This window comes from Narcine bancroftii, chromosome 4, assembly GCF_036971445.1.
Source record: "Narcine bancroftii isolate sNarBan1 chromosome 4, sNarBan1.hap1, whole genome shotgun sequence".
NCBI lineage: Eukaryota > Metazoa > Chordata > Chondrichthyes > Torpediniformes > Narcinidae > Narcine > Narcine bancroftii.
Genome location: NC_091472.1, coordinates 310,572,886 through 310,600,827, shown reverse-complemented (window position 1 = coordinate 310,600,827; position 27,942 = coordinate 310,572,886). Strand labels below are relative to the sequence as shown.

General features: G+C 39.2%; 1 protein-coding gene across 3 annotated transcripts in view; it reads left to right on the top strand.

Moving 5' to 3' along the window:
• Nucleotides 1-27,942, top strand: part of nckap1 (NCK-associated protein 1) — a 173,353-nt gene that overhangs the window by 107,994 nt on the left and 37,417 nt on the right. For all 3 annotated transcript variants that reach the window (XM_069935894.1, XM_069935895.1, XM_069935896.1), the window contains exons 19-25: nt 2,840-2,979; nt 3,943-4,074; nt 5,803-6,021; nt 6,118-6,248; nt 10,938-11,035; nt 24,429-24,522; nt 26,656-26,738. In XM_069935894.1, the coding sequence (XP_069791995.1) occupies nt 2,840-2,979; nt 3,943-4,074; nt 5,803-6,021; nt 6,118-6,248; nt 10,938-11,035; nt 24,429-24,522; nt 26,656-26,738 (897 nt within the window). The remainder of the gene's footprint in view (nt 1-2,839; nt 2,980-3,942; nt 4,075-5,802; nt 6,022-6,117; nt 6,249-10,937; nt 11,036-24,428; nt 24,523-26,655; nt 26,739-27,942) is intronic.

Below are 27,942 nucleotides of genomic sequence, written 5' to 3'. Positions count from 1 at the left end.
TACTTAACAAAGTGGCCATTCAGATAGCAGATGCTTTAAGAATTATTTTCCAGAACTCGATAGACTCAGGATCAGTACCCATGGATTGGAGGGTAGCTAATGTTACCCCACTATTTAAAAAGGGGTGTAGAGAAAAAGCGGGGAATTATAGGCCAGTGAGCCTTACATCAGTAGTGCGCAAAATGATGGAATCCATTATTAAGGATGTAATAGCGGAGCATATGACTAGCAGAGAAGGGATCGGACGGAGTCAACGTTGATTTACAAAAGGTGAATCGTGCTTGACAAATCTATTGGAATTCTTTGAGATGGTGACAGGTAAAATAGATGGGGGAGACCCAGTGGATGTGGTGTATCTGGACTTCCAAAAGGCCTTCGATAAGGTCCCGCATAAATGACTGGCTTCCAAAATCAAGGCTCATGGGATTGGGGGCAAAGTATTGATGTGGATTGAGAACTGGCTGGTAGATAGAAGACAGAGAGTTGGGATAAATGGCTCGTTTTCTGAGTGGCAGGCGGTGACCAGTGGGGTGCCACAGGGATCTGTACTGGGACCCCAGCTGTTCACAATTTACATTAATGATCTGGATGAGGGGATTGGATGTAATATCTCCAAATTTGCAGATGACACTAAGCTAGGAGGGGTTGTGTGCACGGAAGAGGGGGTCAGGAAGCTCCAGTGTGATTTGGATAAATTGAGGGACTGGGCAGATGCATGGCAAATGCACTACAATGTGGATAAATGTGAGGTTATCCACTATGGTAATACAAACCGGAGGGCAGATTACTATTTGAATGGCAATAGATTAAGAGATGGGGAAGTGCAGAGAGACCTAGGGGTACTTGTACACCAGTTTATGAAGGCGAGCATGCAGGTACAGCAGGCGGTTAAAAAGGCAAATGGTATGTTGGCCTTCATATCAAGAGGGTTTGAGTCTAGGAACAAGGATACCTTACTGCAGCTGTACAGGGCCTTGGTGAGACCCCACCTGGAGTATTGTGTGCAGTTTTGGTCACCTTATCTAAGGAAGGATGTTCTTGCAATGGAGGGAGTGCATAGGCGATTCACCAGGCTGATACCTGGAATGGCAGGAATGACTTATGAGGAAAGATTGCGCAAATTGGGATTGTACTCCCTGGAGTTTAGAAGATTAAGAGGGGATCTCATAGAGACATATAAAATTCTGGCAGGACTGGACAGAATGGATGCAGATGGGATGTTTCCAATGGTGGGGGAGTCCAGAACCCAGGGCCATGGTTTGAGGATAATAGGCAAAGCATTTAGGACCGAGATGAGGAGGAATTTCTTTACCCAGAGGGTGGTGAATCTGTGGAATTCATTGCCACCGAGGGCAGTAGAGGCAGGTTCATTAAATATATTTAAGAGGGAATTAGATATATTTCTTCATTATAAGGGTATTAAAGGTTACGGAGAGAAGGCGGGGACGGGGTACTGAACTTTAAGATCAGCCATGATCTCGTTGAATGGTGGAGCAGGCTCGAAGGGTCGAATGACCTACTCCTGCTCCTATCTTCTATGTTTCTAAACTAAAACTATTGCGTGCACGTGAAACATCCTCTATTTCCTGCATATTTATGTATCTATCTCAAATCCTTTTAAACACAACCACTGTATCTGCTTCCACCACTACCCCGGCAGCCTGTTCCAGGCACCTGCTAGGCTCTGTGTGGGAGGGAAAAAAATAACTCTTTCCAGCACCTCCCCCCCTCATCTTAAACATATTTCCTCTCATATGTGGAATTTTTACACAGGCAAAAAGAATTCTGTCTACCTTATCCATGCTTCTCACGATTTTACCAGTTTCTATCAAGTTTCCTTTCAGCGGTCTCCAATATTCCAGAGAAAATAACTCAAGTTTCTCCTTGTAGATTGTACCCTCTTGATTATGGTGGACAAGTAGTTTCAAACTTGAATCAAAAATTAATCATTTTCATTACATTTTTCAATGCAGGTCCTACAGTCCAAATTGTCCATGCTCATCAAGGTGACTTCATGATGTACTATCATGTGGCCTTATCCCTCTAAACTTTTCCTCTTCTTGGACTTGTCCAAATATCTTTTAAACATTATAATTGCACCCATTTTATCACTTCCTTATCCATTACATCCACCACCCTGCGTGGACATCTGACTCTCCCATTTAACTGATTCCCCTCATCTTAAATCTATGCCCTCTAGTTTTAGTCTTTTTTTTTCCACAGGGTAGGGAAGTCTGTGACCTTTCACCTCATGATTTTGGAAACTTCTATTGGGTTTGTCATACTTATTTTTAAATTTCATGTGCAAGGATGGTTTGGTTCCTTGCAGGAGTCTCCTATTGAGCCTTTGTATTCGTAAGCTCCTGGAGGAAAGCTTGAGATGAAGTGCACAGGGTAAGAATCAAAAGGGAAATGATGAAGGACCATAAATCTTTGTCCTTACAATTTAACATACTGATACGGAAGAAAAAATGTACAAGGGAAATGCCCACAAAGGACAACATGTACACAGTGAATAGTTAATATTAATCTTTGATTTTTAAACAACTTGATGCATCTAAAACTTGGAAGCAGTCTCTTAGTAACTTTAATTGTTTTCAGGGAAGATTGTTTTGAGGAATGACCTAATATTTTGCTTCTGTTAGAACAATACATTTTCATTTAATAGAGAACCAAACTCTGTGCTGTACAAGATTTTAAAAAATCTATCAAATCAGAATTTGTTGACTTTTCGATCCTTTGCGCACTTAGTAGGATTCCACCTTTGTTTTTTATGTGAATGGTTCTGGTTGTGACAGATCTTAAGCTGCTTTAAAGATCAACACTTCTTGTTCCACAGTTATTGCCGAAACATTGCGCCAAGACTATCAGTCAAGCAGTGAATAAGAAGTCCAAAAAGCAAACTGGAAAGAAAGGGGAACCTGAAAGGGAGAAACCTGGAGTGGAAAGCATGAGAAAGAACAGGCTACTGGTTACAAAGTGAGCAGGCTTCAACGGTTTCTTATTTGCTCTAAACTGCCTGACATTCCTTCCTGAAATTTGTTATCTGGCATTTATTAAAATAAGGAGTTACTGCCTTCATTTGGGCTACCGTAGCCCAATATTTAAATCACGTATTTCTATGGTAATTCTTTTTCTCGTGTTTTTAGGAGCTTGAATGTTGAGGTCATTCTGCATGAATTGTAACTTTGTAGACAAAAGAAAAATTTCATTGTAAATCAGGATCCACTTTAAATCTGGGGAGAAAAATAATATTTTGATGAGAATTGAAATAGTAAAATGAACATCATCATCATTCAGGTGCCTTGCCTTTCGGGATGGGCGACCCTATCTCTCTGCTCGTCACAATCTCTGACCCTTGGAATTGTAGTTGTGGCCTCCCCTGTTCTCTTTCAGTGAAGGCTCCTTCTTTTATCTGAGACTAGGCAACGTTGAGTTCATGATTATTCAAGGGAAAAACACTTCAGTTGCAGTGCCCACACTGGACGGGTAACCCTGGCCATTGATCTGCAGATTCATCTGCCCAGCATTTTTTAGTTTTACAACCATAAATTCCAATGATAGAATCTGCTTGTAAAAACCATCCACCATCTGCACTCTGGCTTCACGTAACCCTAATTGGGAGGCTAAACAGGTACCAACCCTTGCCCAAGGTTGATCTATGGGCTATCAGATGGAAGGTGTGCCTTCTACTTCTTTCGCTGAGCAATTGTGCAACACCGACACCAGTAAAATGAATATAACTTGTTCCAAATTCATGTGGGTGCAATGGGGTGGGTGATGACCAACATTCTGGTACTAAAGCTATGCACATTTTATGTAATACCTTGAAAATATTTTTGAGATGTTTTGAAATTTCGGGAATTTGTTATGGGGGTAGATGACCAAATTCTGTTACTATGACAAATTTCATTCTAACTTTGCTTTAAATTTATTTTCCAGTTTAGACAAACTGCACACTGCTCTCTCCGAGCTTTGTTTCTCTATCAATTATGTTCCCAACTTAGTGGTTTGGGAGCATACCTTCACACCTCGAGAATACCTCACTTCACATTTGGAAATCCGCTTCACCAAGTAAGAATTTTTAACAGTTGTGAAGGAAATATTCTGCATATAATTCTGGGATATTTAAAGATGACTGTAATTGAAGGCTAATATTGCAATATTTGCTTTTAAAGCCAAAATTCTGAAAAATTAATTTGTCTGCAGTGGAGTTGTGGCCAGTATTATCTCCTTGATTGGCTGCAGAGGAGTGATTCAGACCTTTGAATATTTCCCCACAATAAAAAAAAATACATGAATCAGACAATTAGTCTTTGCAGTTGGAAAAACAAATCACCTAGGATGTAGATGGCTCATCATTTTCGAGATTCCTTTTTTATCATGTAATAAAGACAGTGCAATGTTACAAGGAATTTGCCTTCTTCTGCCATAAGGCAGACAGATTCGCCATTGGGAGAAATTGCCTGAAGCAATTATGGTCAGAGAAAGAGAAGCAAAAGAGAGTCCTCCCAGAGTTGCTGAGTGTCCGTGGATTTGCTTCCAGCGTTGCTGCAGCCCTTGCAGCCACACGGAGACAATTTCCAACCATCAGCAGCCCAAGCCACACCTTCGAGCGGGAAGCCTTCAGTGCCCTTGGCACCATCTCGCATCCCAGTTCTAATACCTGGTGCATTTTTTGCCCCTTCAGTCAGTCTCGAGCCAATCTCCAACTGTCTACCGCCTGGTGTGAATCCCGCAGCCTCTGTGACTTCCTCTCCTCGAGTCGCCAACTGCCTACCACCTGTGTGTTTTTCAGCTGCAGAGCTCCTCACTGGTCTGTTGCCTTGATCACCATCCCAGGAGTCATCTCCTCACCTTCTCCTTCTCAAATGGGGTGGTCTCCCTGTTTTTCTGGTGCCCTGGGCCAGTCCTCTGCGATCCCCATAGCCACACACTTTCTGGGAAGAGAAAATCAGGTGTTCTTTAAATGAGACTCTTCCAACCTTATTTTAAAAGCTCAGTTGGTTAATGAATTAGTCTTGCAGCTGAGTAAAAATTGTAGATTTGGTTTGTGTTCTGTCTTGAGTTCACTGGGATGTGGTGTCAGGGTTCTATTTTTACCTGGGAATCTGTGGAAAAGTCAAGGCTTCAGGAGTGGGTTGTACTGCATTGATTACCTTGATGGGATGGGTAATGTCCAAACTTGTACGTAATCATTTAGGTGAGGTGCCTGATTCTCAAGGAACTCTGTTAAGTTGAAGAATTATTGCTGTAATGAAAAGATTCTTCCCACCCCAACCTCTTGTGCAGAATTGTAATTCAAAAATATCCAGGTGCTGCAGTATCCAACTCTTTTTAATAAAAAAACTGGGCTTGCATGTAAATCGCAAATCAAAAATTTAACCTCTTTGGCTCAATCAAAGATGCTGCAGTCAACTAAAATTACAATATTTTAAAGGATTAGCATTGCAAGTAAAGCTTTATTTAGCTTAACTTGATCCTGACCTCTCTTGAATTACATGGTAATGTTGTCCTTGCTTGATATTCAAAATCATTTCTCAAAATACATTTATGTATTTGTACATTTACTGGTAATCCAACTAAAAATCAAACATGCCAATCATCTGACTGACTGCACTCCTGATGAAGTGAGAATTTAATTGAAAGTTGGAAATTGGGACTAGAATATAAATACAAAGTTTGTTAATGGCATTAACTCTATCTGGGCATTTTAGGCTCTTTGCCTGTAATTTTGTAGAAATTTGAATCACGCATATCATTGCTCGAGTTTAAAACAAACAATTTGGATTTCAATTTCAGGTCCATTGTAGGGATGACTATGTACAATCAAGCGACACAGGAAATTGCCAAGCCTTCTGAGCTTCTGACCAGCGTGAAAGCTTACATGACTGTACTTCAGTCCATAGAAAATTATGTGCAGATTGATATTACCAGGGTTTTTAACAATGTCCTTCTCCAACAGACACAACATTTAGATAGTCACGGTGAACCTACCATAACTAGCTTGTACACCAATTGGTAAGTATTGAAATGATGCATGTTTTAAATGATTAAAAGTGCATCTTATGATATGTCTAATGTTTAAGGCAACCTTCTTTAACTACATTTACACAGGTATCTGGAAACTCTTCTGCGACAAGTCAGTAATGGACACATTGCATACTTTCCAGCTATGAAGGCATTTGTCAATCTGCCCACTGAGAGTGAACTGACGTTTAATGCAGAAGAATATTCGGACATCTCGGGTAAAGACGTTAGAAAACACTGTTACTAATATCTTTTTTTGATGGTCAATTAATCTCAAAAGGGCAATCAGACATGTTGTTGTCCAGAACAATTTCATTAAACCCACCATGTGCCTCTTCTTTTTCATGATCTCATTTGCCTCAGTGTTCTGTATGTCTCTCGCTAGTGGCAGAAATCAGAGATCTAACACTGTTGACAAAAAAAACCGCTTGTGTCCATTTTCAATTGATGAATTAGAATGTTTTTCAATAGAGGGGATTTACAGTTACTCTCTATCTCCTTTTGTCAATTTCCTCCCTTCCTCTGAGAGTATGAACCATCTTTAGTCTCCAGTTCCATGGGTACCAATCATTTTGGGTCGAGTTTGGTATATCTAGTTGGATTCTTTTTCTTCATATTTCATTACATTGGACTTCTTCTGGTCACCTTTTCTCCTCCACTCCCCCAAAAATAGTTAATTTCATACCTTGTGTTTTTCTCGAACACTTAATGCTAATTCTAAATGTTGGGAGTAAAATATTTATCTGAACTCTGGTTCTCTCAGTTTATCTGCAGCAATTTTCAAGAGTCTTTAATTTGACACAATTCTAGGTCAAACTTAATACTGATCTGCTTGTTTGGCTAACCTTTCAATATTAGTTTGTAATGTATACTTAGTGAATTTCCTTAATTAGATTTCAGGCAGCCATCAGATTGCGTAGTTTTTAATGCTAAAACAGTAATTTACATTCAGAAAAAGTGTAAATTAAGCAGATATGATCTCGTGGAATCGATTGGACATTCAAACATAGATTAAATTTCATTAATTGTCAAGAATTTTAAAGTTGTTCAACATGCTGCAGAAGAGCTTGGCATGCCTTATTCCTGGAAACTAAAATTGAATCTATTTGTTGACAGAACTTCATATTCTACAGAGAAATAAATTTAGTTACAGGCCAGACGTTATGAAATGTAAGGGGGTTTTCAAAGTAACATATAAGTCATGGCTTAAGTAATAAAATATTTTCAAATGGTTTTAGCTCTGTTAATTGAGTTTTGCCTCGATTATATTCAGCTTTAGTATTCAGTTACCCAACAACCTCAAACCCAGTTTTCACTCTCAACCCATGCTGAGATATGTGTTTTGTTAATTTTCCTGTTGCAAGTGGCGTTAGTGGTCCTTCAGTTGAAGTCTCTGTGGTTTCAATTTGCCATGTATGTGGACAGCAGGATGCCATTCTGATCAATGAGGCTGTAAAGTTAGTACCTGTAGACGGAAATTCGCACGTCTCCAATCACACGCATCCACTGAGACATTTGAACTGGATGTTGAGAATATTTGCCTATGTAAAGGTTGTTTTTCATTTAATAATGAAAACATGCAATATTTTCAGTTTCATGCCACACTAAGCATGCAGTATCATGTTGTTAGTTATGGTAGCCCCTTCCTCAATCCACTTGTTCATTTTCCCTCCATTTTTATCAATTTAGATTGAAGCAGTAGAGCTGTGATTGCATGATGAGACTTTTTTTTATTGGTGTCCAATTAGTCGACAGAATATTGATGACCAGGGAAATTAGATATGCATAAGTCATTATTCAAGATTCCTTTCTTGTCATGTAATAATACAGAAAATGCAACCCATCCGTTCGGTACAGGTCCCACCTCCCCCAGAATAGGTCCCAGTGATCCAAGAACTTGAATCCCTGCCCCCTACTCCACCCCTTGAGCCACGCATTCAACCTCCACCTGATTCTATTCTTGCCCTCACTATCATGTGGCACAGGAAGTAATCCAGAGATTACCCCCTTTGCGGTCCTTCTTCTCAGCTCCCTTCCTAACTCCCTATATTCATTTTTTAGGACTACTTCCTCCTTCCTCCCTATGTCATTGGTACCAGCATGTACCACGACCCTCCCTTTTTAGGATGTCATGGAGACGTGAAGTTACATCTCGGACCCTGGCACCTGGGAGGCAGACCACCATCCAGTTTTCTTTGTCGTATCCACAGAATCCTCTATCAGTCCTCCTGACCATCGAATCCCCTGTAACTATTGCCCTCCTCTTCCTTTCCCTACCCTTCTGGGCTACAGAGGCTGGCCCTGTGCCAGAGGTACAGTCACCTCTTCCTTCCCCAGCCTGACTACACCCCCCCCCCCCCCCCACAACAGTACTGATTGTTGAGGACTACAGACTCAGAGGCTCTCTTTGAACCTGACCCTTCCCTTTCCCCCTACTAACCGTAACCCACTGACAGTCCTCCCATGGCCCTGGTGAGACCTCCTGACTATAACTCCTATCTATAACGGGCTCACTCCCCCTGACCAGAGCGAGGTCATTGAGCTGCACCTCCTGTTCCCTGACTCGGTCCCTGAGACGCTGCAGCTCAGCTCACCTAGCGCAGACATGAATGTCCTGGAGACTAGAAGACCCTCACACACATCCTGTCTCTCTCTCTCTCCCCTCACCTTACAAAGAGGGAAAAAATTATATAGTTTATGTGACAGTCTTGCCTTAATCCTGATATGCTCGTCCTCAGCCTCTGCTTGCCGAAGCTTCTCGAGCCAAAGCCTCGAAGCCCCACTCCTTCACCAGGCCACTCACTCACTGGGCTGCTCCTCGCTGGCCTCTCCTTATTCTTAACCTCCTTCTTTTGGCCCTTGACCAATTAACCCCCTCACTCTCTCTAAGCTTCTCCTCCTCTGAAAATCCGCCCGAGCTCCTCTGACCTGCTGCTCGAACCAAGTGGGCCCGAGCCCCAGTAAGCTCTAGTATTTAGCGGCTTACCTGATCGCTCATCTCCGGCTGGTTCTTCCTCACAAAGCCACCTGAGCTCCATTCCCCGCCTCCTCCAACCTGCCGCCCGAACCAAGAATGTGGCCAGAAAAGTAATTGAAAGCAAAGTATTTGTCAGTCTTTTAGGGGGTGTGGGGGAACAGGATTAGCTGGATTGCTCTTTGTCTTTGAGCTGAATGGCCTCTCATCCCCTATTTTTGATATTCCTGAGTACATCTTTTAAGATCTTGTCTTGATTTCTTAACCATTTATTCAGTGGCCCCAGATATGCTGTTGTTTTAAATTATTATGCAAGAGTCGCGTCTTTTGGATGAGATATATACTCCTTTTCATAAATAAACTGTTCAACTGACTGGAAAAGATTTGTCTGTAAACACTTCATCCCAAAAATGCTGAGGGTTGCCAGTGTTCTCTGGCACATGGTGGTGGCTTTTCTTTTTAAAAAAATGTCTGCTTCACTGCTGCATTTCAATTACTGGTCATGAATGTAACTGCATACATCCTGGAGCCATAATCAAGACGATGTTTATACTTCTGGTAAATAACATTCATGAAATAACATTGTGACCAAATTTTCTTTCACACCATCTCTGACTTGTGGCCAAAAGAACTGACTGGTGTCGAATAATTATCAACAGGAGCAAAACCTTTAAATGCACACTGCTGTCTCAGTTGAGTGATAAAGTTAAGTGGTTATAACTCTTTGGGATGCAAGGATTATTTTATGAGCAAAAAATGCCCCATAAAATCAGTTTTTGGCTAATGTGCAAATGTAAAATTTTACAAGTTCAGTTCCATAAAACTACATCTGATCTTAATTTGTCAGACAAATTGTATATTTTCGATAGAATTAAGGTGGCAGTTTAACTTTTATTCGGCATGATGAGGTTGTTTTCAAAAACGACCAAGAACTTTTTAATGCAAATTTTTAAGGGAAAGCCATTCACTTCTACAGTGAAGTATAAAATAGCTTAACGAAAATGTCCTCTTTGCCCTTTGTTGCTCCTTTAATATACTCATTGTATATTGCCTTCTAATTCTACAGAGGAAAATGAACCTCTAGCTGCTTCATCTTCTCCTACCAAATAATACTCAATCCTGCATCAAACTGATCTAGCAGCCATGGGTTTATCTGCTACTAAAATTCAGATGATCCTTTCAGACATTTCTTTTGCTTTCATTTGTTGGCCAAGTCGTACCTCCCTGATCTAGCCTTTAATGTTTAGGCTTTTGCTAATTTCTGACCTGTACCTTGTCTGAGAATTTTTTTGCATGCGGATCTCACTTTCTTAAGGTTAACTGTGTGCACAACTTCCATCAAGAACCTCCAGTTTAGCAGACTGTTTGTTTTTGATAACACCAAATCTATCTTCTTATGCTTTCAAACTTTGAACCATCTTTTCTTTCTTCATCTTCTTAAATTTGTGCCTTGCTTTTATTTGTAACCCTTCCTTTAAATTTCTCTACTTTTTATTACTGCTATAAAACCAAGAGTTACCCAAGATGCACCACAAGTTATATTTCTTGGTCTATAGCTGTTTAAGATGAGAGAATGTACAGTGTCTCCCTGTTCGCCATGCTGTGATTTCTCTTGTACAGTTCAGCGGACTTGCTCTCATTGCATGAATGTTATTTTGATCACGGTCAGAGCATCTTTTCATGAAACACTTCCCTGTTCTTTAAAGATCTATCTTGTCCTCATGGGTTTGCACGCACTTAATTATTTTATCCTTCGACGTGAAGCTACCTCCAACATGTCTTTATGAAATCCTGTTCTAATTTAACACCAGAGTTTAGACTGAGTACTTGTGCGCACAACCTTGATTATTGCAGACAGTCGTACTATTTTGATGTCAGACTTGATCTAATGTAATGGAATACGAACTTGCATCGGTTGTGCATTTTCTCACAGAAATGAGAGCACTTTCAGAACTTTTGGGACCATATGGAATGAAATTTCTCAGTGAAAGTCTCATGTGGCACATTTCCTCACAAGTGGCTGAACTCAAGGTAAGATGTGTTTTCTTGCTGCAATATCAGCATTCCAGTTTGGCTAAAGGTAACAAAATACACCATTTTAAAATGCATGCAGGAAGGAAACTTGAACTGCAAAGTGAATCGCATTTTATCCCCAAGATCAATATCGATGTTGAATGTGAATTTTGCCAATATATTGATCTGAACTTTTGCACAGATATAATTAGTGGCTTAGAATGTTAAATTCTTTCAACTTAAGTGGCAATTTTCATATCAAGCCGTTTGCTAGCTATTAAGTAATCTTTGATTTCTGTAAGTTTCTAGGTAATCTCTCACCATTAAAATGCTCAATAAATTTCTATTGATTTTTCTGGTCCAAATGTGGCAGTGAATGAATTGCAGAGGTGAGTTGATGCTGTGAATTGAGACTGTGTGACACAGTGGGTAAAAAGTACAGTTATTTGTTGCCTATTTTTCTGCAGGATATCCATTGTTCTATAGAAGAATTGCAATCTAGGAAAACATTGCATTTAGGGATAATTGTAAATCAAGAAAGCTTTTTCCTTCAGTTTTGTTAAAGATCAAATTTAGTTAAGATGTTAAAATTTAAAAATTGAGTTAAGATGTATGTGCACCATTACAAATATTTGAATTAAAGTAGCATTTTATTAGCTATTAATCTTTTAATAAGATGATTAGAAGCAAATCCAAGATGATTACATAAGGTAACATAGGATACAACTCTTTTGCTGGACTTCTCTCTTGCCTTCTTAAATCTTGAAATAAACTTAATCTTTTTTGTACGTGCTTTTATTGGTCCTCATCTTTTTGAATCTGTGCAATTCAGTTGCTTCAAGTGATGTCCAGTGTTGGAAGCTTTTTTATTTTGTAAGTATATCAATGCATCGAAGAAATAGTAGACAGAACCAAGTCCTTGTCTCTCCACATAGTTCTGTATCTGAACTTGTTTCCTCTACTTTAGTGTAATTTTCCCATTCTAAATTCCTGGGTGGTATAATCGTAAGAACTGACAGTATAAACATGCACTGTTTTGAGAGTCTGAGCTAATCTTGAATCGCACCCCAGTGTTCTGCTGTCTGTACACTCAAAATTCCATATGTCTGGTATTTGTGTAAAATGCAAACATGACCGATGTTTATTTTCAAAATGGAGATCAAATTATGTCTACATACGGTGCTTTTTTATATTGCTTCATATGAAAGAAGAGTTGAAGAGATGTACAGCACTAAAACAGGCCCTTCAATTCATCATGTCTACAGTGGCAATCTAGTACCTATTATCTTATATACTTTTTACACAGCCACTTCATTCCAGGCCATTATTCCCTTTTGTCTGGAACGTGTGCTGAAGCTTGGAACTGGAATGTGGATGCAATTCCAGTCCCATCTTTTTTTCGCCAAGGCACCTAGTAAAATTCCCGAAACCGCCTGCAGTGTAAACTGCACTTCTGGCATTCCAGGACCAATTCAGATCATGTGTATTGTGTACCGTAATTTTTTAGTGCTGCTTGCTCTCTCCCGTGGCCCGCTGTCCCGCTCTGTCTTGGCAGTCTGTTCTCTCCCATGGCCCGCTGACCTACTCAGTCCCGGCGATCTGCTGCCTGGCCTTTGTTGCTGTGGGCTGCTAAGCCTAACCCAGAACCGACACTAGATTTGACACTAGGTCTGCCTGATTGTGAGGGAAAGCACAAAGATTTGTCAGTAGGTCTGCCGGATTGTGAGCAAGCTAGTCTGTGGGTTTGTCCTCATTTTGAACAGTCAGAAGCCCACCAGCCCCCAGTGATAGGTAACAGAGATTAGTAAAGGATTACTTAAGGTGGTATGTGAGTGGAAAGAAAAGGTTTGAAATCCATTGCTCTAGATTAATACTTGTGGTAGATTTTCCCATGCTCTTTTACAAATTGTGCGCGTATGTTTTATTAAATTGTGCGTGTATTTTTCCACACTCCTTTATACATGGTGGATGGAAAAATGCCGGCTTTGTTTATTTCAGTGTGAACATCCAATGCCGGCATATTGGGGGGGTAGGTGGGGGGGGGTACTTCATTATGGAAATATTGCGGAATTGCTGTGTTTTTAAAACAAAAAAAGCTCACATATTAGTTACTGACTTATTGCATGGAGCAAATTAGACGTTAAATCAACATATGAGTTGAATGTTGCACTTTCTTCCCAGATGTATATTATTCTGTTGTCATAAATTGTGATTGTTCTTTTCAGGTAACATTAGGGTTGCTAATTCTCAAAGTTGTTGGATGTGGCCTCTTTTGTAGGATTGTTTAGAATGTTTTTGTGGTCTATCTGAATGTGGATGCTATCTTTTAAGAAATAACTCAACTTTATTATCTAGTTGTGAGCAGTACTTTAGGAACTATTAATATGGTGATGAAGTTTAACTTGAAAAGGTTCAATATTTCAATGTATGCTTTTGAGTGTGATTAAGTGTTAAGTATTGACCATTTGTACAGTTTTTCGAGAAATCTTAGCTATTTCTCACAAATGTTATACAGGTATTCTCTGCTTCACATCCATGATAAGTTCTGTGAAATTGGGCATTATGCGATGTGGATGTTGTGCACGTAATGTACGGTATAATTAGCAAAACTATATGGGATACTGTAGTGTACCTGTAAACTTTATTTGTAAGAAGGGATTAGTGTGGGGACTGACATGGGGCTGTGGGGAGGGAGCGGGGCAGTGGGATTTGTTGGAACTGATACAGGGCTTTGGGGAAAAAGCAGGACAGTCCGATCGGTTTGGGTATACACTATGCAATTTCCTATACTGTGATCATTTTTGCTAAATTGCTGCAGACTTGCACATGGTAACTGAATAATTATGGGAGCACGGACGTAAATGCATTGAGGTGTTGCCCGAACGGACATTAAGCAGTGCATACCTGTACTGAGAATTAATTCTGGAGTTTACATTCAATTTTCTTTTCAAGGAGGACAGGCTTGTATCTGGTGTCAAAGTCCATGATAATTGATCAAGGTTTCCTTCTCCTTATGTATTTCAAAGAGACCTTTCTATAAATATGCCAAATTAATTTGCACCTGTATAACAAAATTAATTGTAGAACTATATATAAGCTTTGGTCCAGAGATGAGTAATACAGCAGGCAGTTGATAGCAAACAAATAGTCAACATCAGATTAGACAAATGCATTTGTCTTTCTTTGTGAATCAGTGTTGAGCTAAGAGAGTATCATTCTTGGCCTTTTGAATGAGCTACTAGTGATGTTTGACATTTGGTAACGTCTGTACCAAATTTTGAAAAGCTTGTGAGAAAGTAATATGAGATTGTGATCCAAATGCAAAACAACTGAAGATTTTTTATAATGCTTTTTTGGAATTGTGAAACCATAATGAGTAGGTGCAGGGTAGGCACATTTACTGCTATAAACATAAAATGTGAGGGGAAAAGGCACGTCTGGTTTCAACAGATAACTAAGATATTTTGCAACTATTAGTTGATCATACTTGATGCTGATTACAGTGAGCCAAAGGCAATAAGAATGTTGGGCAGATTAATATTGCTGATCCATTGGTTGGATGATCGTAGAGAGATGTCAAATATTAGAAATGGTTGAGTGGTTCAATAGACCATCTCATTGAGAGAGAATCAGTTGTTTTAAGTTCTTCCTCAACATATAGAAAAAAAGTGCAGTGCTTCTAATTATACACACCAAAGTGCAAAACTAATGAAGTCCATAAAGTTAGCATGACCCAAAATCAAATGAAAACCAGATGGTCTGAATGCCACTGAATAAAGTTGATGAGAAAATTAGATTCTTGTGTTTCTGGATTTTTGGTATTTACCTATATATAAAAAAAAAAGAAAATCCATAGTTTTGTCTATTCCATGGGAAATGTGTGCAATAGGACGAATGAGGGAAATGAACTAGTTACACGAGCTATACCTTTTCAACATTAACTTTATCAGGAAAGCTGGAGTACACAATAGTGTGGGTTTGCAATGGCAGGTTTAGAAATTATATATAGGTAATTAATTAGTTCTAAATTTGTGTTCTGACAGCGATGGACATTACATACTATCAAGAAATTATCATTTTGACATTTTTTAATGGGAATTAATTGTGATGAATTGTGGAGGTCAAAAATTTGCTTTTTTAAAATTTATTTGAATATTAAAGTGGGTCACAATTGAGGGTTTTTTTTTAAAACTTCTTGATTTTTTGCACCATTAGATGTATGAAAACTCACCCTTGTGTACAAGGGGAAAACTGGAATAGGTGAAGGTGCCATTAACAGAACTACATCAAACTTCATCGGCATTTCCTAAAATTTTAGTCAAATTGGTATGAAACTTGAAAAGAATGATATAAATTCAATTGTTAACTATTTACCTTTGCATTCTCACTATGGAGGTGGGTGGTTGTCATGTATCAAGAAACGTTTCTTTAAATTTGATGCAGAATGGATGGCATTCAAAGGGCTTTAGACTTTTGCGTTGTGTTGATATGGTCCTGAACAGTAAAAGCTTATATTTACAAAACATTTCTCACATTTTAATTGATCATGGCCCATATATTCCTTTTAACCCAATCTAATTTATTGAATACTTAACTTTCATATAGTATTGCTGTTTATTTTAAAGAAAATGTGCCTGAAGCTAGCATTAAGATTTGAATTCACCCTTAATTTCAGGTAAACATCAGAAGGAACTGGCTATTTGGCATTAATGGACTTGGCATTTGTGGAGGCTGGGGTGGGGTGGGGGAGTTTTGGGAACGATGACCATAAAAACTCAGAATGCGGTAAAAATCCATCTGCATCATTAACTTTTAGAAGGAAATCTGTCATCCCTACCTCAAGGGAGTTGAGGAAAAGTTAATAAAAGATAATCTTGCAGGTGAATATGATATCCTGAAAATTAATTATTACAAGACATGTTTAAGTTAACCAGACATGGCCTTCAAATCTGTGTCATGATTGAGAAGTCATAGACCAGAATAATGATGAGATTATGGGATTTTGATAGAGAATGCAGAAGGCCCTCTGATAAATGGGTAGTTGTAGTTTTAAATTATTTGGATAATCAACCTGGGAGGGTGGGGAGAGAAGAGGTCAGTGGAATTGTTAACATCTGGATCGCAAATGGCTGCATTGTGGATCTAGGTATCATGGCTCTTTCCAAGCAAATGGTAGTATGAGTGGGCCAAATGCCTCCAATCTATATTGTGTACAAAACCTATTGAGCATTTTTGATGCAGGGAGTCTGAACTCTGTATGACAGCATAGATTTCTCCTGGTATTCTAAGTGTCTTCTCTATCCCAAAGCTTTATTGGCTACTTGCTTTTTGTCAGTTAATTACAAAAAAAGAAAAAAATTCCAATGGGAAGTTGGGCATGTATGAGAGAGACTAAGCTGTTGGGTAGTTGAGCTACTGGAATTGTCAGCATGGAATGGATGGCTGATTGGTGTTCTGTATTGTTGTAAGTGATGTACTGTAGCAGAAATGCTCTTCAAACTTGATTACGAAAGTTACAAACACTTGCTTCTTTACGTTAATTTTCAATCAAGACTTTTGGCCCAGCATCTCCATTAATTTGAACCACAGTAAGAGTTGGCCATGATGCAATTAGAAAATAGAATTCATGCAACCGTTCAATAACATGAGCTTCTCATGAAAGTTCCGTGTTTGAGGATAAGCCCTGAAAGAGGCAGTTTGGAGTAAGAGTAAACAGGGGAAAGGAAGCAGATGAGGGAAGGGGTTGAAGCTGGTTGCTTTTCCAAAAAAAATGGTGGATAATATCCACAGTTCTTCTGCATTATTTTCAAAAAATAGTCCGTTATTGATCACTTTTTATTTCATTACTGTGCAGTATATTTCCATGTCACCAATTGTGTATCTTAGCATTTTAAAATGAGTCATTGTCTGGACCACAGGCCAACAAAGCTGGGTAAGTTCCAAGTCTCGACTGAATTAAATAATACCATTTGGAGTGGCTGCAGAACAGAATGTTGGCACATGTTGATCTCAGAACTGAGCACCACTCATTACAGATAGATAAGATGAACTGAACTTGATAGCCATGAGGTCCTCCTCCATACCTTCTGGTCAAGATATTCACCCATTTAAGTGGACCTTCATGAAATCACAGGGTACCAAACAGTAGAATTTTAAAGAAAAATCTTGCAAAGAGGCCTTCCTCGTGGAAATCTTGACTAAATTGAGTTTCACCTGGAGGGAAAAAAATTTCCCCATTGAGATCATCTCGGGGGAATCTTATGCTCACTGCACAGTCTGTGGAAAGTCTTCCCCGATTACAGTCTTCCCAAGTGCTCAGGCTAATTGGCCACTATAAATTATCCTTTGAGTATAATTCAATGGTGAAAATGGGGGAGAATACAGAAAGAATGAAATAAGATTAAATTAAATGAGTAGTTGAAGGTTGGTGGGCCAAATGGCCTGTTTGTCTCTGACTCTTTTAACCTGGATTTTGGGCCGCTGATCACAAAATTCACCTTTAAATTTTCCTATCATGTTACCATTCTTTAGGTAAAACTATTTTTATGATTTCTTGTTATATTTTGAGTCGACTAGTATTTTACCCCACAAAGCAAGCTGTTTAGGTCATTCCAAGCATGCCTGGGCATGCAGGTGCTATGAAAGTTGTCTTAGTCCTGGGCGTGCTGAGTCAGGATAGATGCAGAGCACTTATAAAAGCAGCTCACATTTACAGATGATTCGCACTTCGACTTTTTCCCTGCGACCATGGTGAAAAGTTTCACCAGGACATTGTGACCATGGAAAACCGATATCAGGGCGACTGGAATCCATCAATGCTGGCCAACTATTGTTGGACACTGACACGAGGGGCATCAGATGCTGAGTACAAATAAAAATAAGCGGCAAAACATTTTTTAAGTCAGTTGAACTAATGCAACGTGTTAGCATCATTATGTGATTAAACATGTTAAATGCAAGAAAAGTTCATTTAATTTTTCTCCAACTTCCTACATGATAAAGCAAATCTGAAATTAGCCTTCTGTTCATCTTGAAGTTGTCTATCATAGTCCCCAGTTTCTTCAGGAAGCAAACCTTTTCAAAAAATTGTAGACTGGTATTATTAGAGATGATGAGAAAAGTAGAAAGGAAATAATGTTGAAAATCATACGATAGAAGTGAGAATGTTGAAGATGCAGATATCATTGTTTATCTTTCTAAATAGTATGAAGTGAGAGTGCTTCTCAATGTCAGATCTCCGATTTGTCAGAGTACATGCATGACATCACATACAACCCTGAGATTCTTTTTCCTGTAGGCGAGGCATAATTACCACAAATTGGTCGTGCAAGAAAAACTTGTACACAACATACACATGTAAACAAATAAAGAAGTGTAAACAAACTATTCAATACAGAGAAGGGGGGAAATATCAATGAAGTGCAAAAGTGAGAGGCCCCAAATGAGTCCTTGATTGAACCTATTGATGAGGAGTCTGATGGTGGAGGAGTAGCAGCTATTCCTGAACCTGGTGGTGCGAGTCTTGCGGCATTTAGCCTCTTTCGTGATGGCAGCAGCGCGAACAGGGCGGGTGCTGGATGGTGTAGATCCTTGATGATGGCTGCTGCTCTCCGACAGCAGCATTCCTTGTCGATATTCTCGATGGTGGGAGGGTTGGTACTCATGGTGGGGAGCTGGCTGATGGAGGACCTCAGTTTTCTTCAGGCTGACCTCCAGGCCAAACATTTTGCAGTTTAAGCAACAACAAACAACAGGGGAAGACTTTTTAAGCACTTAAATAATATTTAATTCTCACCAAAACCCAACACCCAGGTGTTTGCTTAAAATTTTTTTTAGAATGGAGTGAAAGCTTTCTTGAACAGTGTTGCTTTTGAACCCACAAGGGAACATGCCATCTTGGATCTGGACTTGGGCAGTTAATCCAGGTAAAATCAATGATCACAGAATGATTGAATTTCTCATACAAATATAAGGTGTTGTAGTTTGATCTAAAACCGTGTATTGTGCTTAAACAAGGGAGACTAAAGCAGGATGATTGAGGACTTGGCTCTTGTCGTCTTGTGGATTCCGGTTCTTTCGGTGGACTTCACGAAATGACGTTACCCAAACTATCGACCCAGTCAGACTATCTTATTCTGCAGAATTATGTTATCTTCACAAGGCCTCACAAAAATGCTCTCTCTATAAAGGCTGGCAGAGACTGACCTCGTGTTTCACAGCTTGCTTTTGATCACTTTACACATGAGTTGGGTTATATTTGGCCCAAACAAAAGTTCACACAATACATTCTTACCCAATGCAGTTACTACTAAGTACAAATTCCATTGCTACATAAGATTGACAGCCTCTTATCAGACCTGCTTGTTGATTGTTTCAGAGTAAATTCCTATAGTTAGTCGTCGTGCTAATTGGTCCTTTTAATTGCCTTGACGGCCTTACTAGAATGCTGCAAAGCCTAGCTTTTACTCTCACTGACTTTCAACCCCTTCCTTCCTCAGAGTGATGATGTAGGCTATATGGTGGGTCAGTAGAAGGGTTTCAAAGCAATTTTTTTTCCCCACAGTGCTCAACAAAACTATATTCCAGTTAAAAGCAAGGACAGTAAGGGTGGGGAGTGCCAGTGTTGGATAATCAAGGAAATGAAAGAAGGCATCAAACTAAAAGTATTTGCTCACCACGAAACTGGAAGATTGGAAAAACTTCAAAAAGCAACAAAGAGTCACCAGGCAAACAATAAAGAAAGGGAAGATACAAAAGAAGAAATAGTGAGACATCCAGATAGAAATGGTTCTATCAGGCATCCAGATCCTGTTAGCAAATTTTCTGGAGTTCTTTGAGGATATAGTGAATGCAGTGGATAAACCATGATCTTACTGATTGACAAAGTGGGTTTGATGGGTCATATGACCTACTTCTCCTGTTTCATATGTTCTTATTAACACATTATTGTAATGGTTTTGAGATTGTGATGGGAGTGAAGATGTAGGTAATAGTGCTGGGGAAAAAAATCTTTGTCCAATGTGATGGTAAACAAAATCAAGCATTGTTGCTTAAGAGAGCAGTAGGAATATTGACTTCACATTTTGTGTCCAGCATTTAAATTCAGTATGAGCTCCCCGGAGTGAAGAACAATGTTTTGTGCCATGTTTTGTGATTGCCAAATTGATGATAAAAGGAAATGTGTGAATGAGGGTTGAGAAAGTGGTGAGGGTTCTGATGGTTAATGTAGCATGCCCCATATCTGTTACTAATTTGGATGAAATTTTTAGGATGATCTGACTCCGTAATAAATAAATGGGTTTGTTTAGTCCATGCCTTCAAAAAGTGGACAGCATGAATTTCTCTCAGCTACTGATGTGATGTAAGTCAAGACCACATTAGATTCCTTTACAAGGATAATCCTGCAGGTCCTCACAAACTTGACTCAGGGGACAAAAATTCCGAGCACCAATGCTACCAAACTTTGTTTCTGTTTGGAACAGCTGTGGAGGAGACAAATGAGCAGTTGAAGGTCATTCAATTTTAATTTGCTAGTTGGATGACCCTGCAGAATTCAAGGTTTTGACACTGGAAACTAGTTACCTTTTGGCTTCATTTTACACAGACATTAAAAATAACATTTTAGCTAAAAGGCAGGTTGATATTGTCTTTCTAAATCACAAACAAAAAATATACCTTTTTAACTGATCCACAGAGCACCGATGAGAATGTAATACTTATTAAAAAATTTGATGTTGTGGTTGGATATAACTATGAATACAACCAAGCCCTTGTCTTTGTTATAAATCATTGGGTCCGTATGGACACCCTGTGGAGCCTTTGCTGGTCGAGAAGTGCAACCATTGAGCATTGAAATTAGTGGTGCTCGGGAAGCTTCTGTGCTAGGCCTTGTATCCTAACACTAAGCCACACCTGCTCACCCTAGCTTGCCCAAACCAACCATCACAAGCCGCTTCTTTCACACGGACTTTCAATAATTCATTGCTGGATTCACATCAGGTTCCATGCACTGTCGCACTCGGATTTGGAAAGGCAGGTGTTGATGGAGGGATGCTATAATAACTACTTTTTAGTACACTCATATCTGTGAATATATCCTAAGTGCAAAGTGAGGTACTAGTATGTTAATTCTAGTTGATGCATGTAAATTTAACCAGAATAATTGGGAAGAGACTCATCTGCTCAACCTGTCACAGTTTGGAAGGGAAGTCAACAGGCTGTATATACAGTACATTCCTGATTGTTTGCACCAGTTTGGTAACAATAGAGCTCAGAACCACCCAGGAAAACAGACACTGAATGGCTGGATGCTGGCTCAGAGAAACAGGCTGGAATCTTGAGCCATCAGCGAGGAAGTTGGCAGCTCAGGCAGCACATGGGGAAATTGTCCTTGTTTCAGGTAACTCCCTCCCCTCTTTCCATTTCTTCTTGACCCTCCACTGTACTTGGTTCAAGTCAAGTCACCTTTTATTTATTTATTATTCATTCCATGCTCGCATGGTAAAGACGAGATGGCGTTTCTCCAGGACCACAGAGCATACTTACATAAATCTAAGTTATAATAGAAATTAAACGCATTAAAATATTAAGGCAGATGGCAGAAGGGTGAACAGTTTACATGAGGGGCATGTGGAGTCCTTCACAATTTTATTGCCATCCACCTGCACCAAGTGATCAAGTGTTGTAGATGTCCTTCATGGTAGGAAGCGAGGCCCCCAATAATCTTTCCTGCTGACTTCACTATCCTCTGCGGGATCTTGGGGTCCGAGGTGGTACAGCTTCCAAACCAGGCGGTGCTACAGTTGCACAGGATGCTCTCAATGCATCTTCGATAGAATGTCATGAGGATGGAGGGTAGAGATGAACTTTCCTCAGCCTTTGCAGGAAGTAGAGGTGCTGCTGGGCTTTCTTGGCTCTATAGCTGGTGCTAAGGGACCAGGTGAGATTCTCTGCCAAGTACACTCCAAGAAATTTGATACTCTTGATACTCAATAGTTGAGCTGTCAAAGGTCAGCAGAGCGTGGTCCCCCTCAGGCTCTCCTGAAACCAACAACTATCTCTTTTGTTCTTTTAATGTTCAGATACAGGTCTATATAAGTGACTGCACCTCATCTCTTAACGCTGACTCCTCATTCTTACTGATCAGGCCCACCACGGTTGTGTTGTCAGCGAACTTGATAATGTGGCTTGAGTTGTGTTTAGTTGCAGTCATGGGTCAGCAGAGTGAATGGCCCTGGGGGGGGGGGGGGGGGGCCGTGCTCAGTTTGATGGCCTTGGAAGTTCTGTTACCAATCTGGTCTGCTTGACGTCTCGCTCCTGTCCTGGCATCATCCCGGGGACCTCAGGCTCCTGAGCAGGAGCAGGGACTTTGGGCTCCTGGGCAGGATCATCCAAAGCAGTGGAGAGGTGTCGGGGATCCATTTTCTTCCATTAACCAATACAAGTATTCTGCTGGGCTGTTTAAAGCCTTTATCCGAAAAATCCAGTTAACCAAAAGTTGTCTGGTCCCAAACTTTCCGGATAACTGGAAACGTACTGCACTACAAACAGTTGTTTAGATGTGGTTACCCTGTTAAGAACTTTGAATAATGGAGATTAAGCTTTTACTATTTATATTATTTCCATTGCCTTGGAATTTGCAAATGTAATAGTATTGGATTCTCAATGAGTTAAAACAAGCATGAATACAAGTAGGTACCATCATCTTTATGCAATGAATATCTTTTTCCTTAAATTGTTCACAAGTGGTGCAAGCTACTGTAATTTCCAGTTGAAACTCTCTGAATCAATGTCTTATTCAAAACTCTGCACAATTTCAACAAACAGAAATCGAATTGAAAGCTTTGGAGCCATTAGTTATATCAATTGAATTGCTCTATTTATTTTTCTTGTATTTCATTAGTTACCAGCAATGTTTGCAAATTATGACATCCTGTTTTTATAAAATGAGAATAGACAGAAACGTGAGCTTATTTGAAAATAGCCCGCAGATGAAACTGCTTTAAATGAGCCTAAGAAATGTGATCCCCATAGAATGTAGAGGACATTCTTCTCTTTGTGAAATCAACTAATTTTTTTATTTGGAGTTGACTTGAAGGAGTTTATTATTGTGTGAAAACAATATTGGCAGTTGGTATCCCTTACATCCAAAAAGCTATTTAACCTTTTACCTTCATGTGAAAGTAATTTATTTCTTTGTGGAGGAGGGCATTGCAGGAGAGGGTATGTAGGACTTTGACTAAATCATCTAAAGTTAGTTAATTCCTTCGTGATTTCTTTCCAATTTCAGTGTCTGCATTCTACAGTGAAATTCCATTAATTTAGTGCTTTCTGTCAATTAATTTGAGTGTTAATGCAAAATATGATAAACTTGCAATCAAATGTTCTTGTGGAAAATTAGAACTTGAGCTTATTGTCTGACCCAGTAGGCAACAGGAAGGAAAGTCTCAAGGGAACTCATTTTCTGCAAAGCCTGCATTCTTATGTATATTTATGGATCCTATAGCATTCCTAGAATGATGGTGCTCTGTAATATTGGGAAACCCCAAACTGTTGGTTGCATTAAAAAAAAATGTCAGACTATTGCTGAAAGCAGAATTGATATTAAAAAAAGCTGTGAGTACTTGTTAGATGTTCTTGCCCCAAAATATACTTTATCAAAGCTCCCATTTTGGGTGATTTGATAGGGCATAAATTAGCATTTGTACCCTTGAAGTTGTGTGGAAGAAAAATATTTACAAATTCCCATATCCACTGCAATGTGGCAGCTCTTCTATATATTTTTTTCCTTCTCTCAACTTCTGCAGGAAGCAAATGATCACCCAATGACACATTTTCTCAGCTTGCACATAAACAACTAGCACTTGGATAAAATGAAAGAACATAGGTGTCTGTCCTCAAATAGGTGCACAAGGTTTTGGACAAACATTCAATATTATGATTTTGTGAATGCATTGCAGATAACACAATGGTTATGCCATGTACAGACCAAATTATGGTCCTATATCTTTTTTTAAAAAAAAAAGCAAAACTTTGTTTTTCTATTTAATGAATGCCTGTTCTGCACCTCAAGCTTCACGTTGAGAAGAGTGAGCTTTTATTTATTTCAGAAGTTGAAGATTGCAGGAGGAGAGAAATAAGAGGAAGCAAATTGAAGAAACATGACCTTTTCAATCTCAACATTTCCACGTGAACTAAAAGAGGGAAAATGGAAAACAGCAAAAATATCATGTGTTTTGTTTTCAGAAAGTCAAGCCACATGATCTACAGACGTTTAATCTCTTTGGGAGCTGAAGACTCTGGGACCATCTGGAGCTTATAAAGCTAATTTCCTTTTGCCAGATTGTAATTTATATGTTTGATTTTGATTATCTGACTAACTGTCTAGCATTGAATATTCTTTCTTTTGTAGAAACTGGTGGTGGAGAATGTTGACGTGCTTACACAAATGAGGACCAGCTTTGACAAGCCAGACCAGATGGCAGCGCTCTTCAAAAGATTAACATGTGGGTAAAGAGTACGGAAACTGGGCAGACAATGTAATAATTTTCCGATCTGTGTCGACATAGTTTCCTAGTTGTAGAACGTGTTCTGCCCTCACATTACATATAGTGGTATGAATCCCCCCAAAATTTCAGAATATAATTTTCCTCATTGCCACAACTTAAAGGTGTGTGTACTTTTTCTGTCTAAATTGGCTGAAGGAAAGAGAACCTTGCCTAACCACCCAGGCCATCAAAATCTGTAAGGGCAGAATAATTTATTTGATTAGTCATTACCCATATTATTTTGTTTTTCTGTAGCTGATCTATGAAAGCAAGATCCCAATGATTTTACGTTAGTGAGATGCATTTGATCTTAAACTCTTCTCAATTCGATGGTCAACGGTGTTGTTCAGTACTGGAATGATTTCAGATTTTTAAATTCCCTAAGTTGTATTTGATTTGCATTTTTTTCAATGGTGACAACTACCAGTTCTTTTTCATTTTGTATTTTTCTCAAACTTGAATTTCTCAAATTTGGCAGATTGAAAAGGTGGTTTGCTTCATAAGTTTATAAAGAGCTGATCAGCTCGCTAGGAAATGTTTAGAAAAAATCTTTTATTAGAATATTTTTCACAATTTTTTCTGTTTGTAGTTCAATCTCAGCTGGAAGGACATTACTAAAATTAATATTTTCATCATCCGTAGTATTCAGAGACTCTCGGACATAATGTAGTGGTGAAGATCATTAAAATAAATCTTGATGGGCGCCAGATCTTACTTTGTAACTGAACTCAAGTGGACAGCAACATTCTACAGTAAACATATATCGCATCAGCCAGCTGTTTGAGATCAGTTATTAACTAACTCAAAGCAGAACAAGATCAACTCGTTGTATAATCTGTACTTGGTCATTGTTATAAATTTTGTCTTTCAAGAATGTAATTTTGCTCTCCAGTCTTATGGTAGATGTATTCAAAATCTCACACTTGTTTGCATTGGGTTCCATCTGCCATTTTGCAGCCCAATTTTCCAGTTGGTTCAGACCCACTACAATCTATGAAATCGACCATACCCCCTCAACTGCAACTTTGCTGATCCAGATAATTGACATAGATGACCCATCACCAATTTTTATAATTTCTTCAATGGACCCATCACCAATTCTTCCTTGTCATTCTTGTACTTTTCCAGCATTTACCTTACCACTAATGTGAGACATTTTGGTCAGTGGTTCCCAGTTTTGCTTCTGGAGTTGATATTTAGGTCTCTACAATGAATCAGAATGATTCCAGAGTCTAGAAAAATGATGACAAGGCAATCTCCATCTCTAAAGCCACCTTTTTCTAAACTCTGGTTGTTAATTGTTGGGTTTTGGGATTTATTCACCTCTGAGCATTAATGAAATAGGCAAGTTAGCCAAGTTGGATTTGTTCTGGAAACACTCCAATTATCAGTGCTTTTTGAGGACTCTTGTGTCTTCTTTTTTATATAAATATGGACACAGTAGTTGGTCAGGCCATGAATTCTACAGCTTATTCTTTACTGCAGATATTTTCTGCTGTGCAATTAGACTTCAGAAAAAGAATCTCATGGTTCTGTGATGTCGTGCATATACTTTGACAATAAATTTGAACTTGGATATATGTTGGGAAATATTTAAGATACAGTAGAAGACTATTGACATGAAGACTTAGAATTTATTCCTATTCAATATGAAATTAATTCTCTACAAATCAGAAAAACACTGCAGATTCTGAAAATCCAAAATCCAAAATGGAGAATGCTGAAAGTACGCAGCAGGCTGGACTGCACCATCCTCGATGCACATTTTGTATAACATTTTTAAAATGCCGCCTTACTATTTTTTGATAATAATTCTAAAAAATATTCAGTCTGATTATTTTGGTGGGGGGGGGGGGGAGAAGTCCTTGGAACCACCTATATTTTAAATGTTTCTGTGAAGCTTCTTCAAAGAATTTGAATTCTATCGACAACAAAGATAATTTTTCACTCTATTATCAAACCTGATTACTCTGGAATTAGTCTGATATCAAAAATTGGTGAAACATTGAGAAAGAGTATATTTTTTGACATATTATTGGCTGTTCATGCAAAGGAATCTCTGCTTTTCAATCCTTTTTGTCGACAATCTAGCGGTTGACAGCGTCTTGAAGAGGATGATAATAGTTGGTGTTATCCTGTCTTTCCGTTCACTGGCGCAAGAAGCACTTAGAGATGTAAGTACTAATGGAATTATTTATATCATATTTTCGGTCACGTTTCCAAATGCTTAAAGATATTAGTGTCACCGGAAGAGAAAATAATTTTGAGAAGCATTTACTGGGAAGGTCGTGAATTAAGAGTGCTTCCAAGATGACATCTAAATTGGCCAGAATATAGTAAACATTTTAACTTCTTAAATGTGGATCCGTTATAAGAGGGAGTATAGAGGGAAAAATGAAACTGAAAGCTTGTCAGTTTATTGTCAGTTGTGTAACTTTATATCATACAGAGGGTAAGGAAGCATTCAAACAAGTATGACATAATCGATTTTTTCTGCCTTGTTTTTGCGGCATCTGGTTATGTAGCTAAAGCCGAATTTTCCTTTTGGAAAAGGTATGAACAAGCTTCATGGACAAAAGCTGCTTGGTTTTGGTGACTTTCAGTTGTTGTTAGTACACCATTCACCAAGTTTTTAATCGTTCTCCTATACGCTGACACATCATCCCCTTTTATACACCCACTCCGGTGGTATCGTCAGCAAATTTGAAGATGGTGTTGTCGTACCAAACCATACAGCGAGTAGAGCAGGGGTTAAGAAACCAGCCCAGTTCTGATGGAGATTGCGGAGGAACTGTTCTTACCCAATCCTCACCGATTGGGGTCTGGAGGAGAGAAAATCCAGGATCCAATTAAACATTGGGGTATTGAGGCCCAGGTCTTGGAGTTTGCTGAACGGTTTTGCGGAGATGATGGTGTTGAATGCTGACCTATAGTCAATGAAGAACATCCTCATGCATGAGTCTTTGCTGTCCAGGTGTTCGGGTATAGCCATTGAGATGGTATCTGCCATAGATATGTTGCTGCGGTCAGCATATCGGAACGGGTCCATGTTGCTGCTCAGACAGAAGCTCATATGCTTCAATACCAGCCCCTCCAAACACTCCATCACTACGGATGTGATTGCCACTGGTCCGTGATCATTTAGGCAGGTTATCCCACTCTTATTAAGAACAGGTAAAATTAAAGCCTGTTCGAAACAGGTGGGTATCATGCTGGAGTGAGATGTTGAAAATATCCACGAATACAATACCAGTTGGTCAGCACAGGTTTCCGTACTCAGCCAGACCAAATATTTTCCTTGGATTCACTCTTGAAGGCAGCCTGCACATAATCTTCGGATGCTGATGGTAGAGGACACAGGTAAGTGCAGTGGCTTTT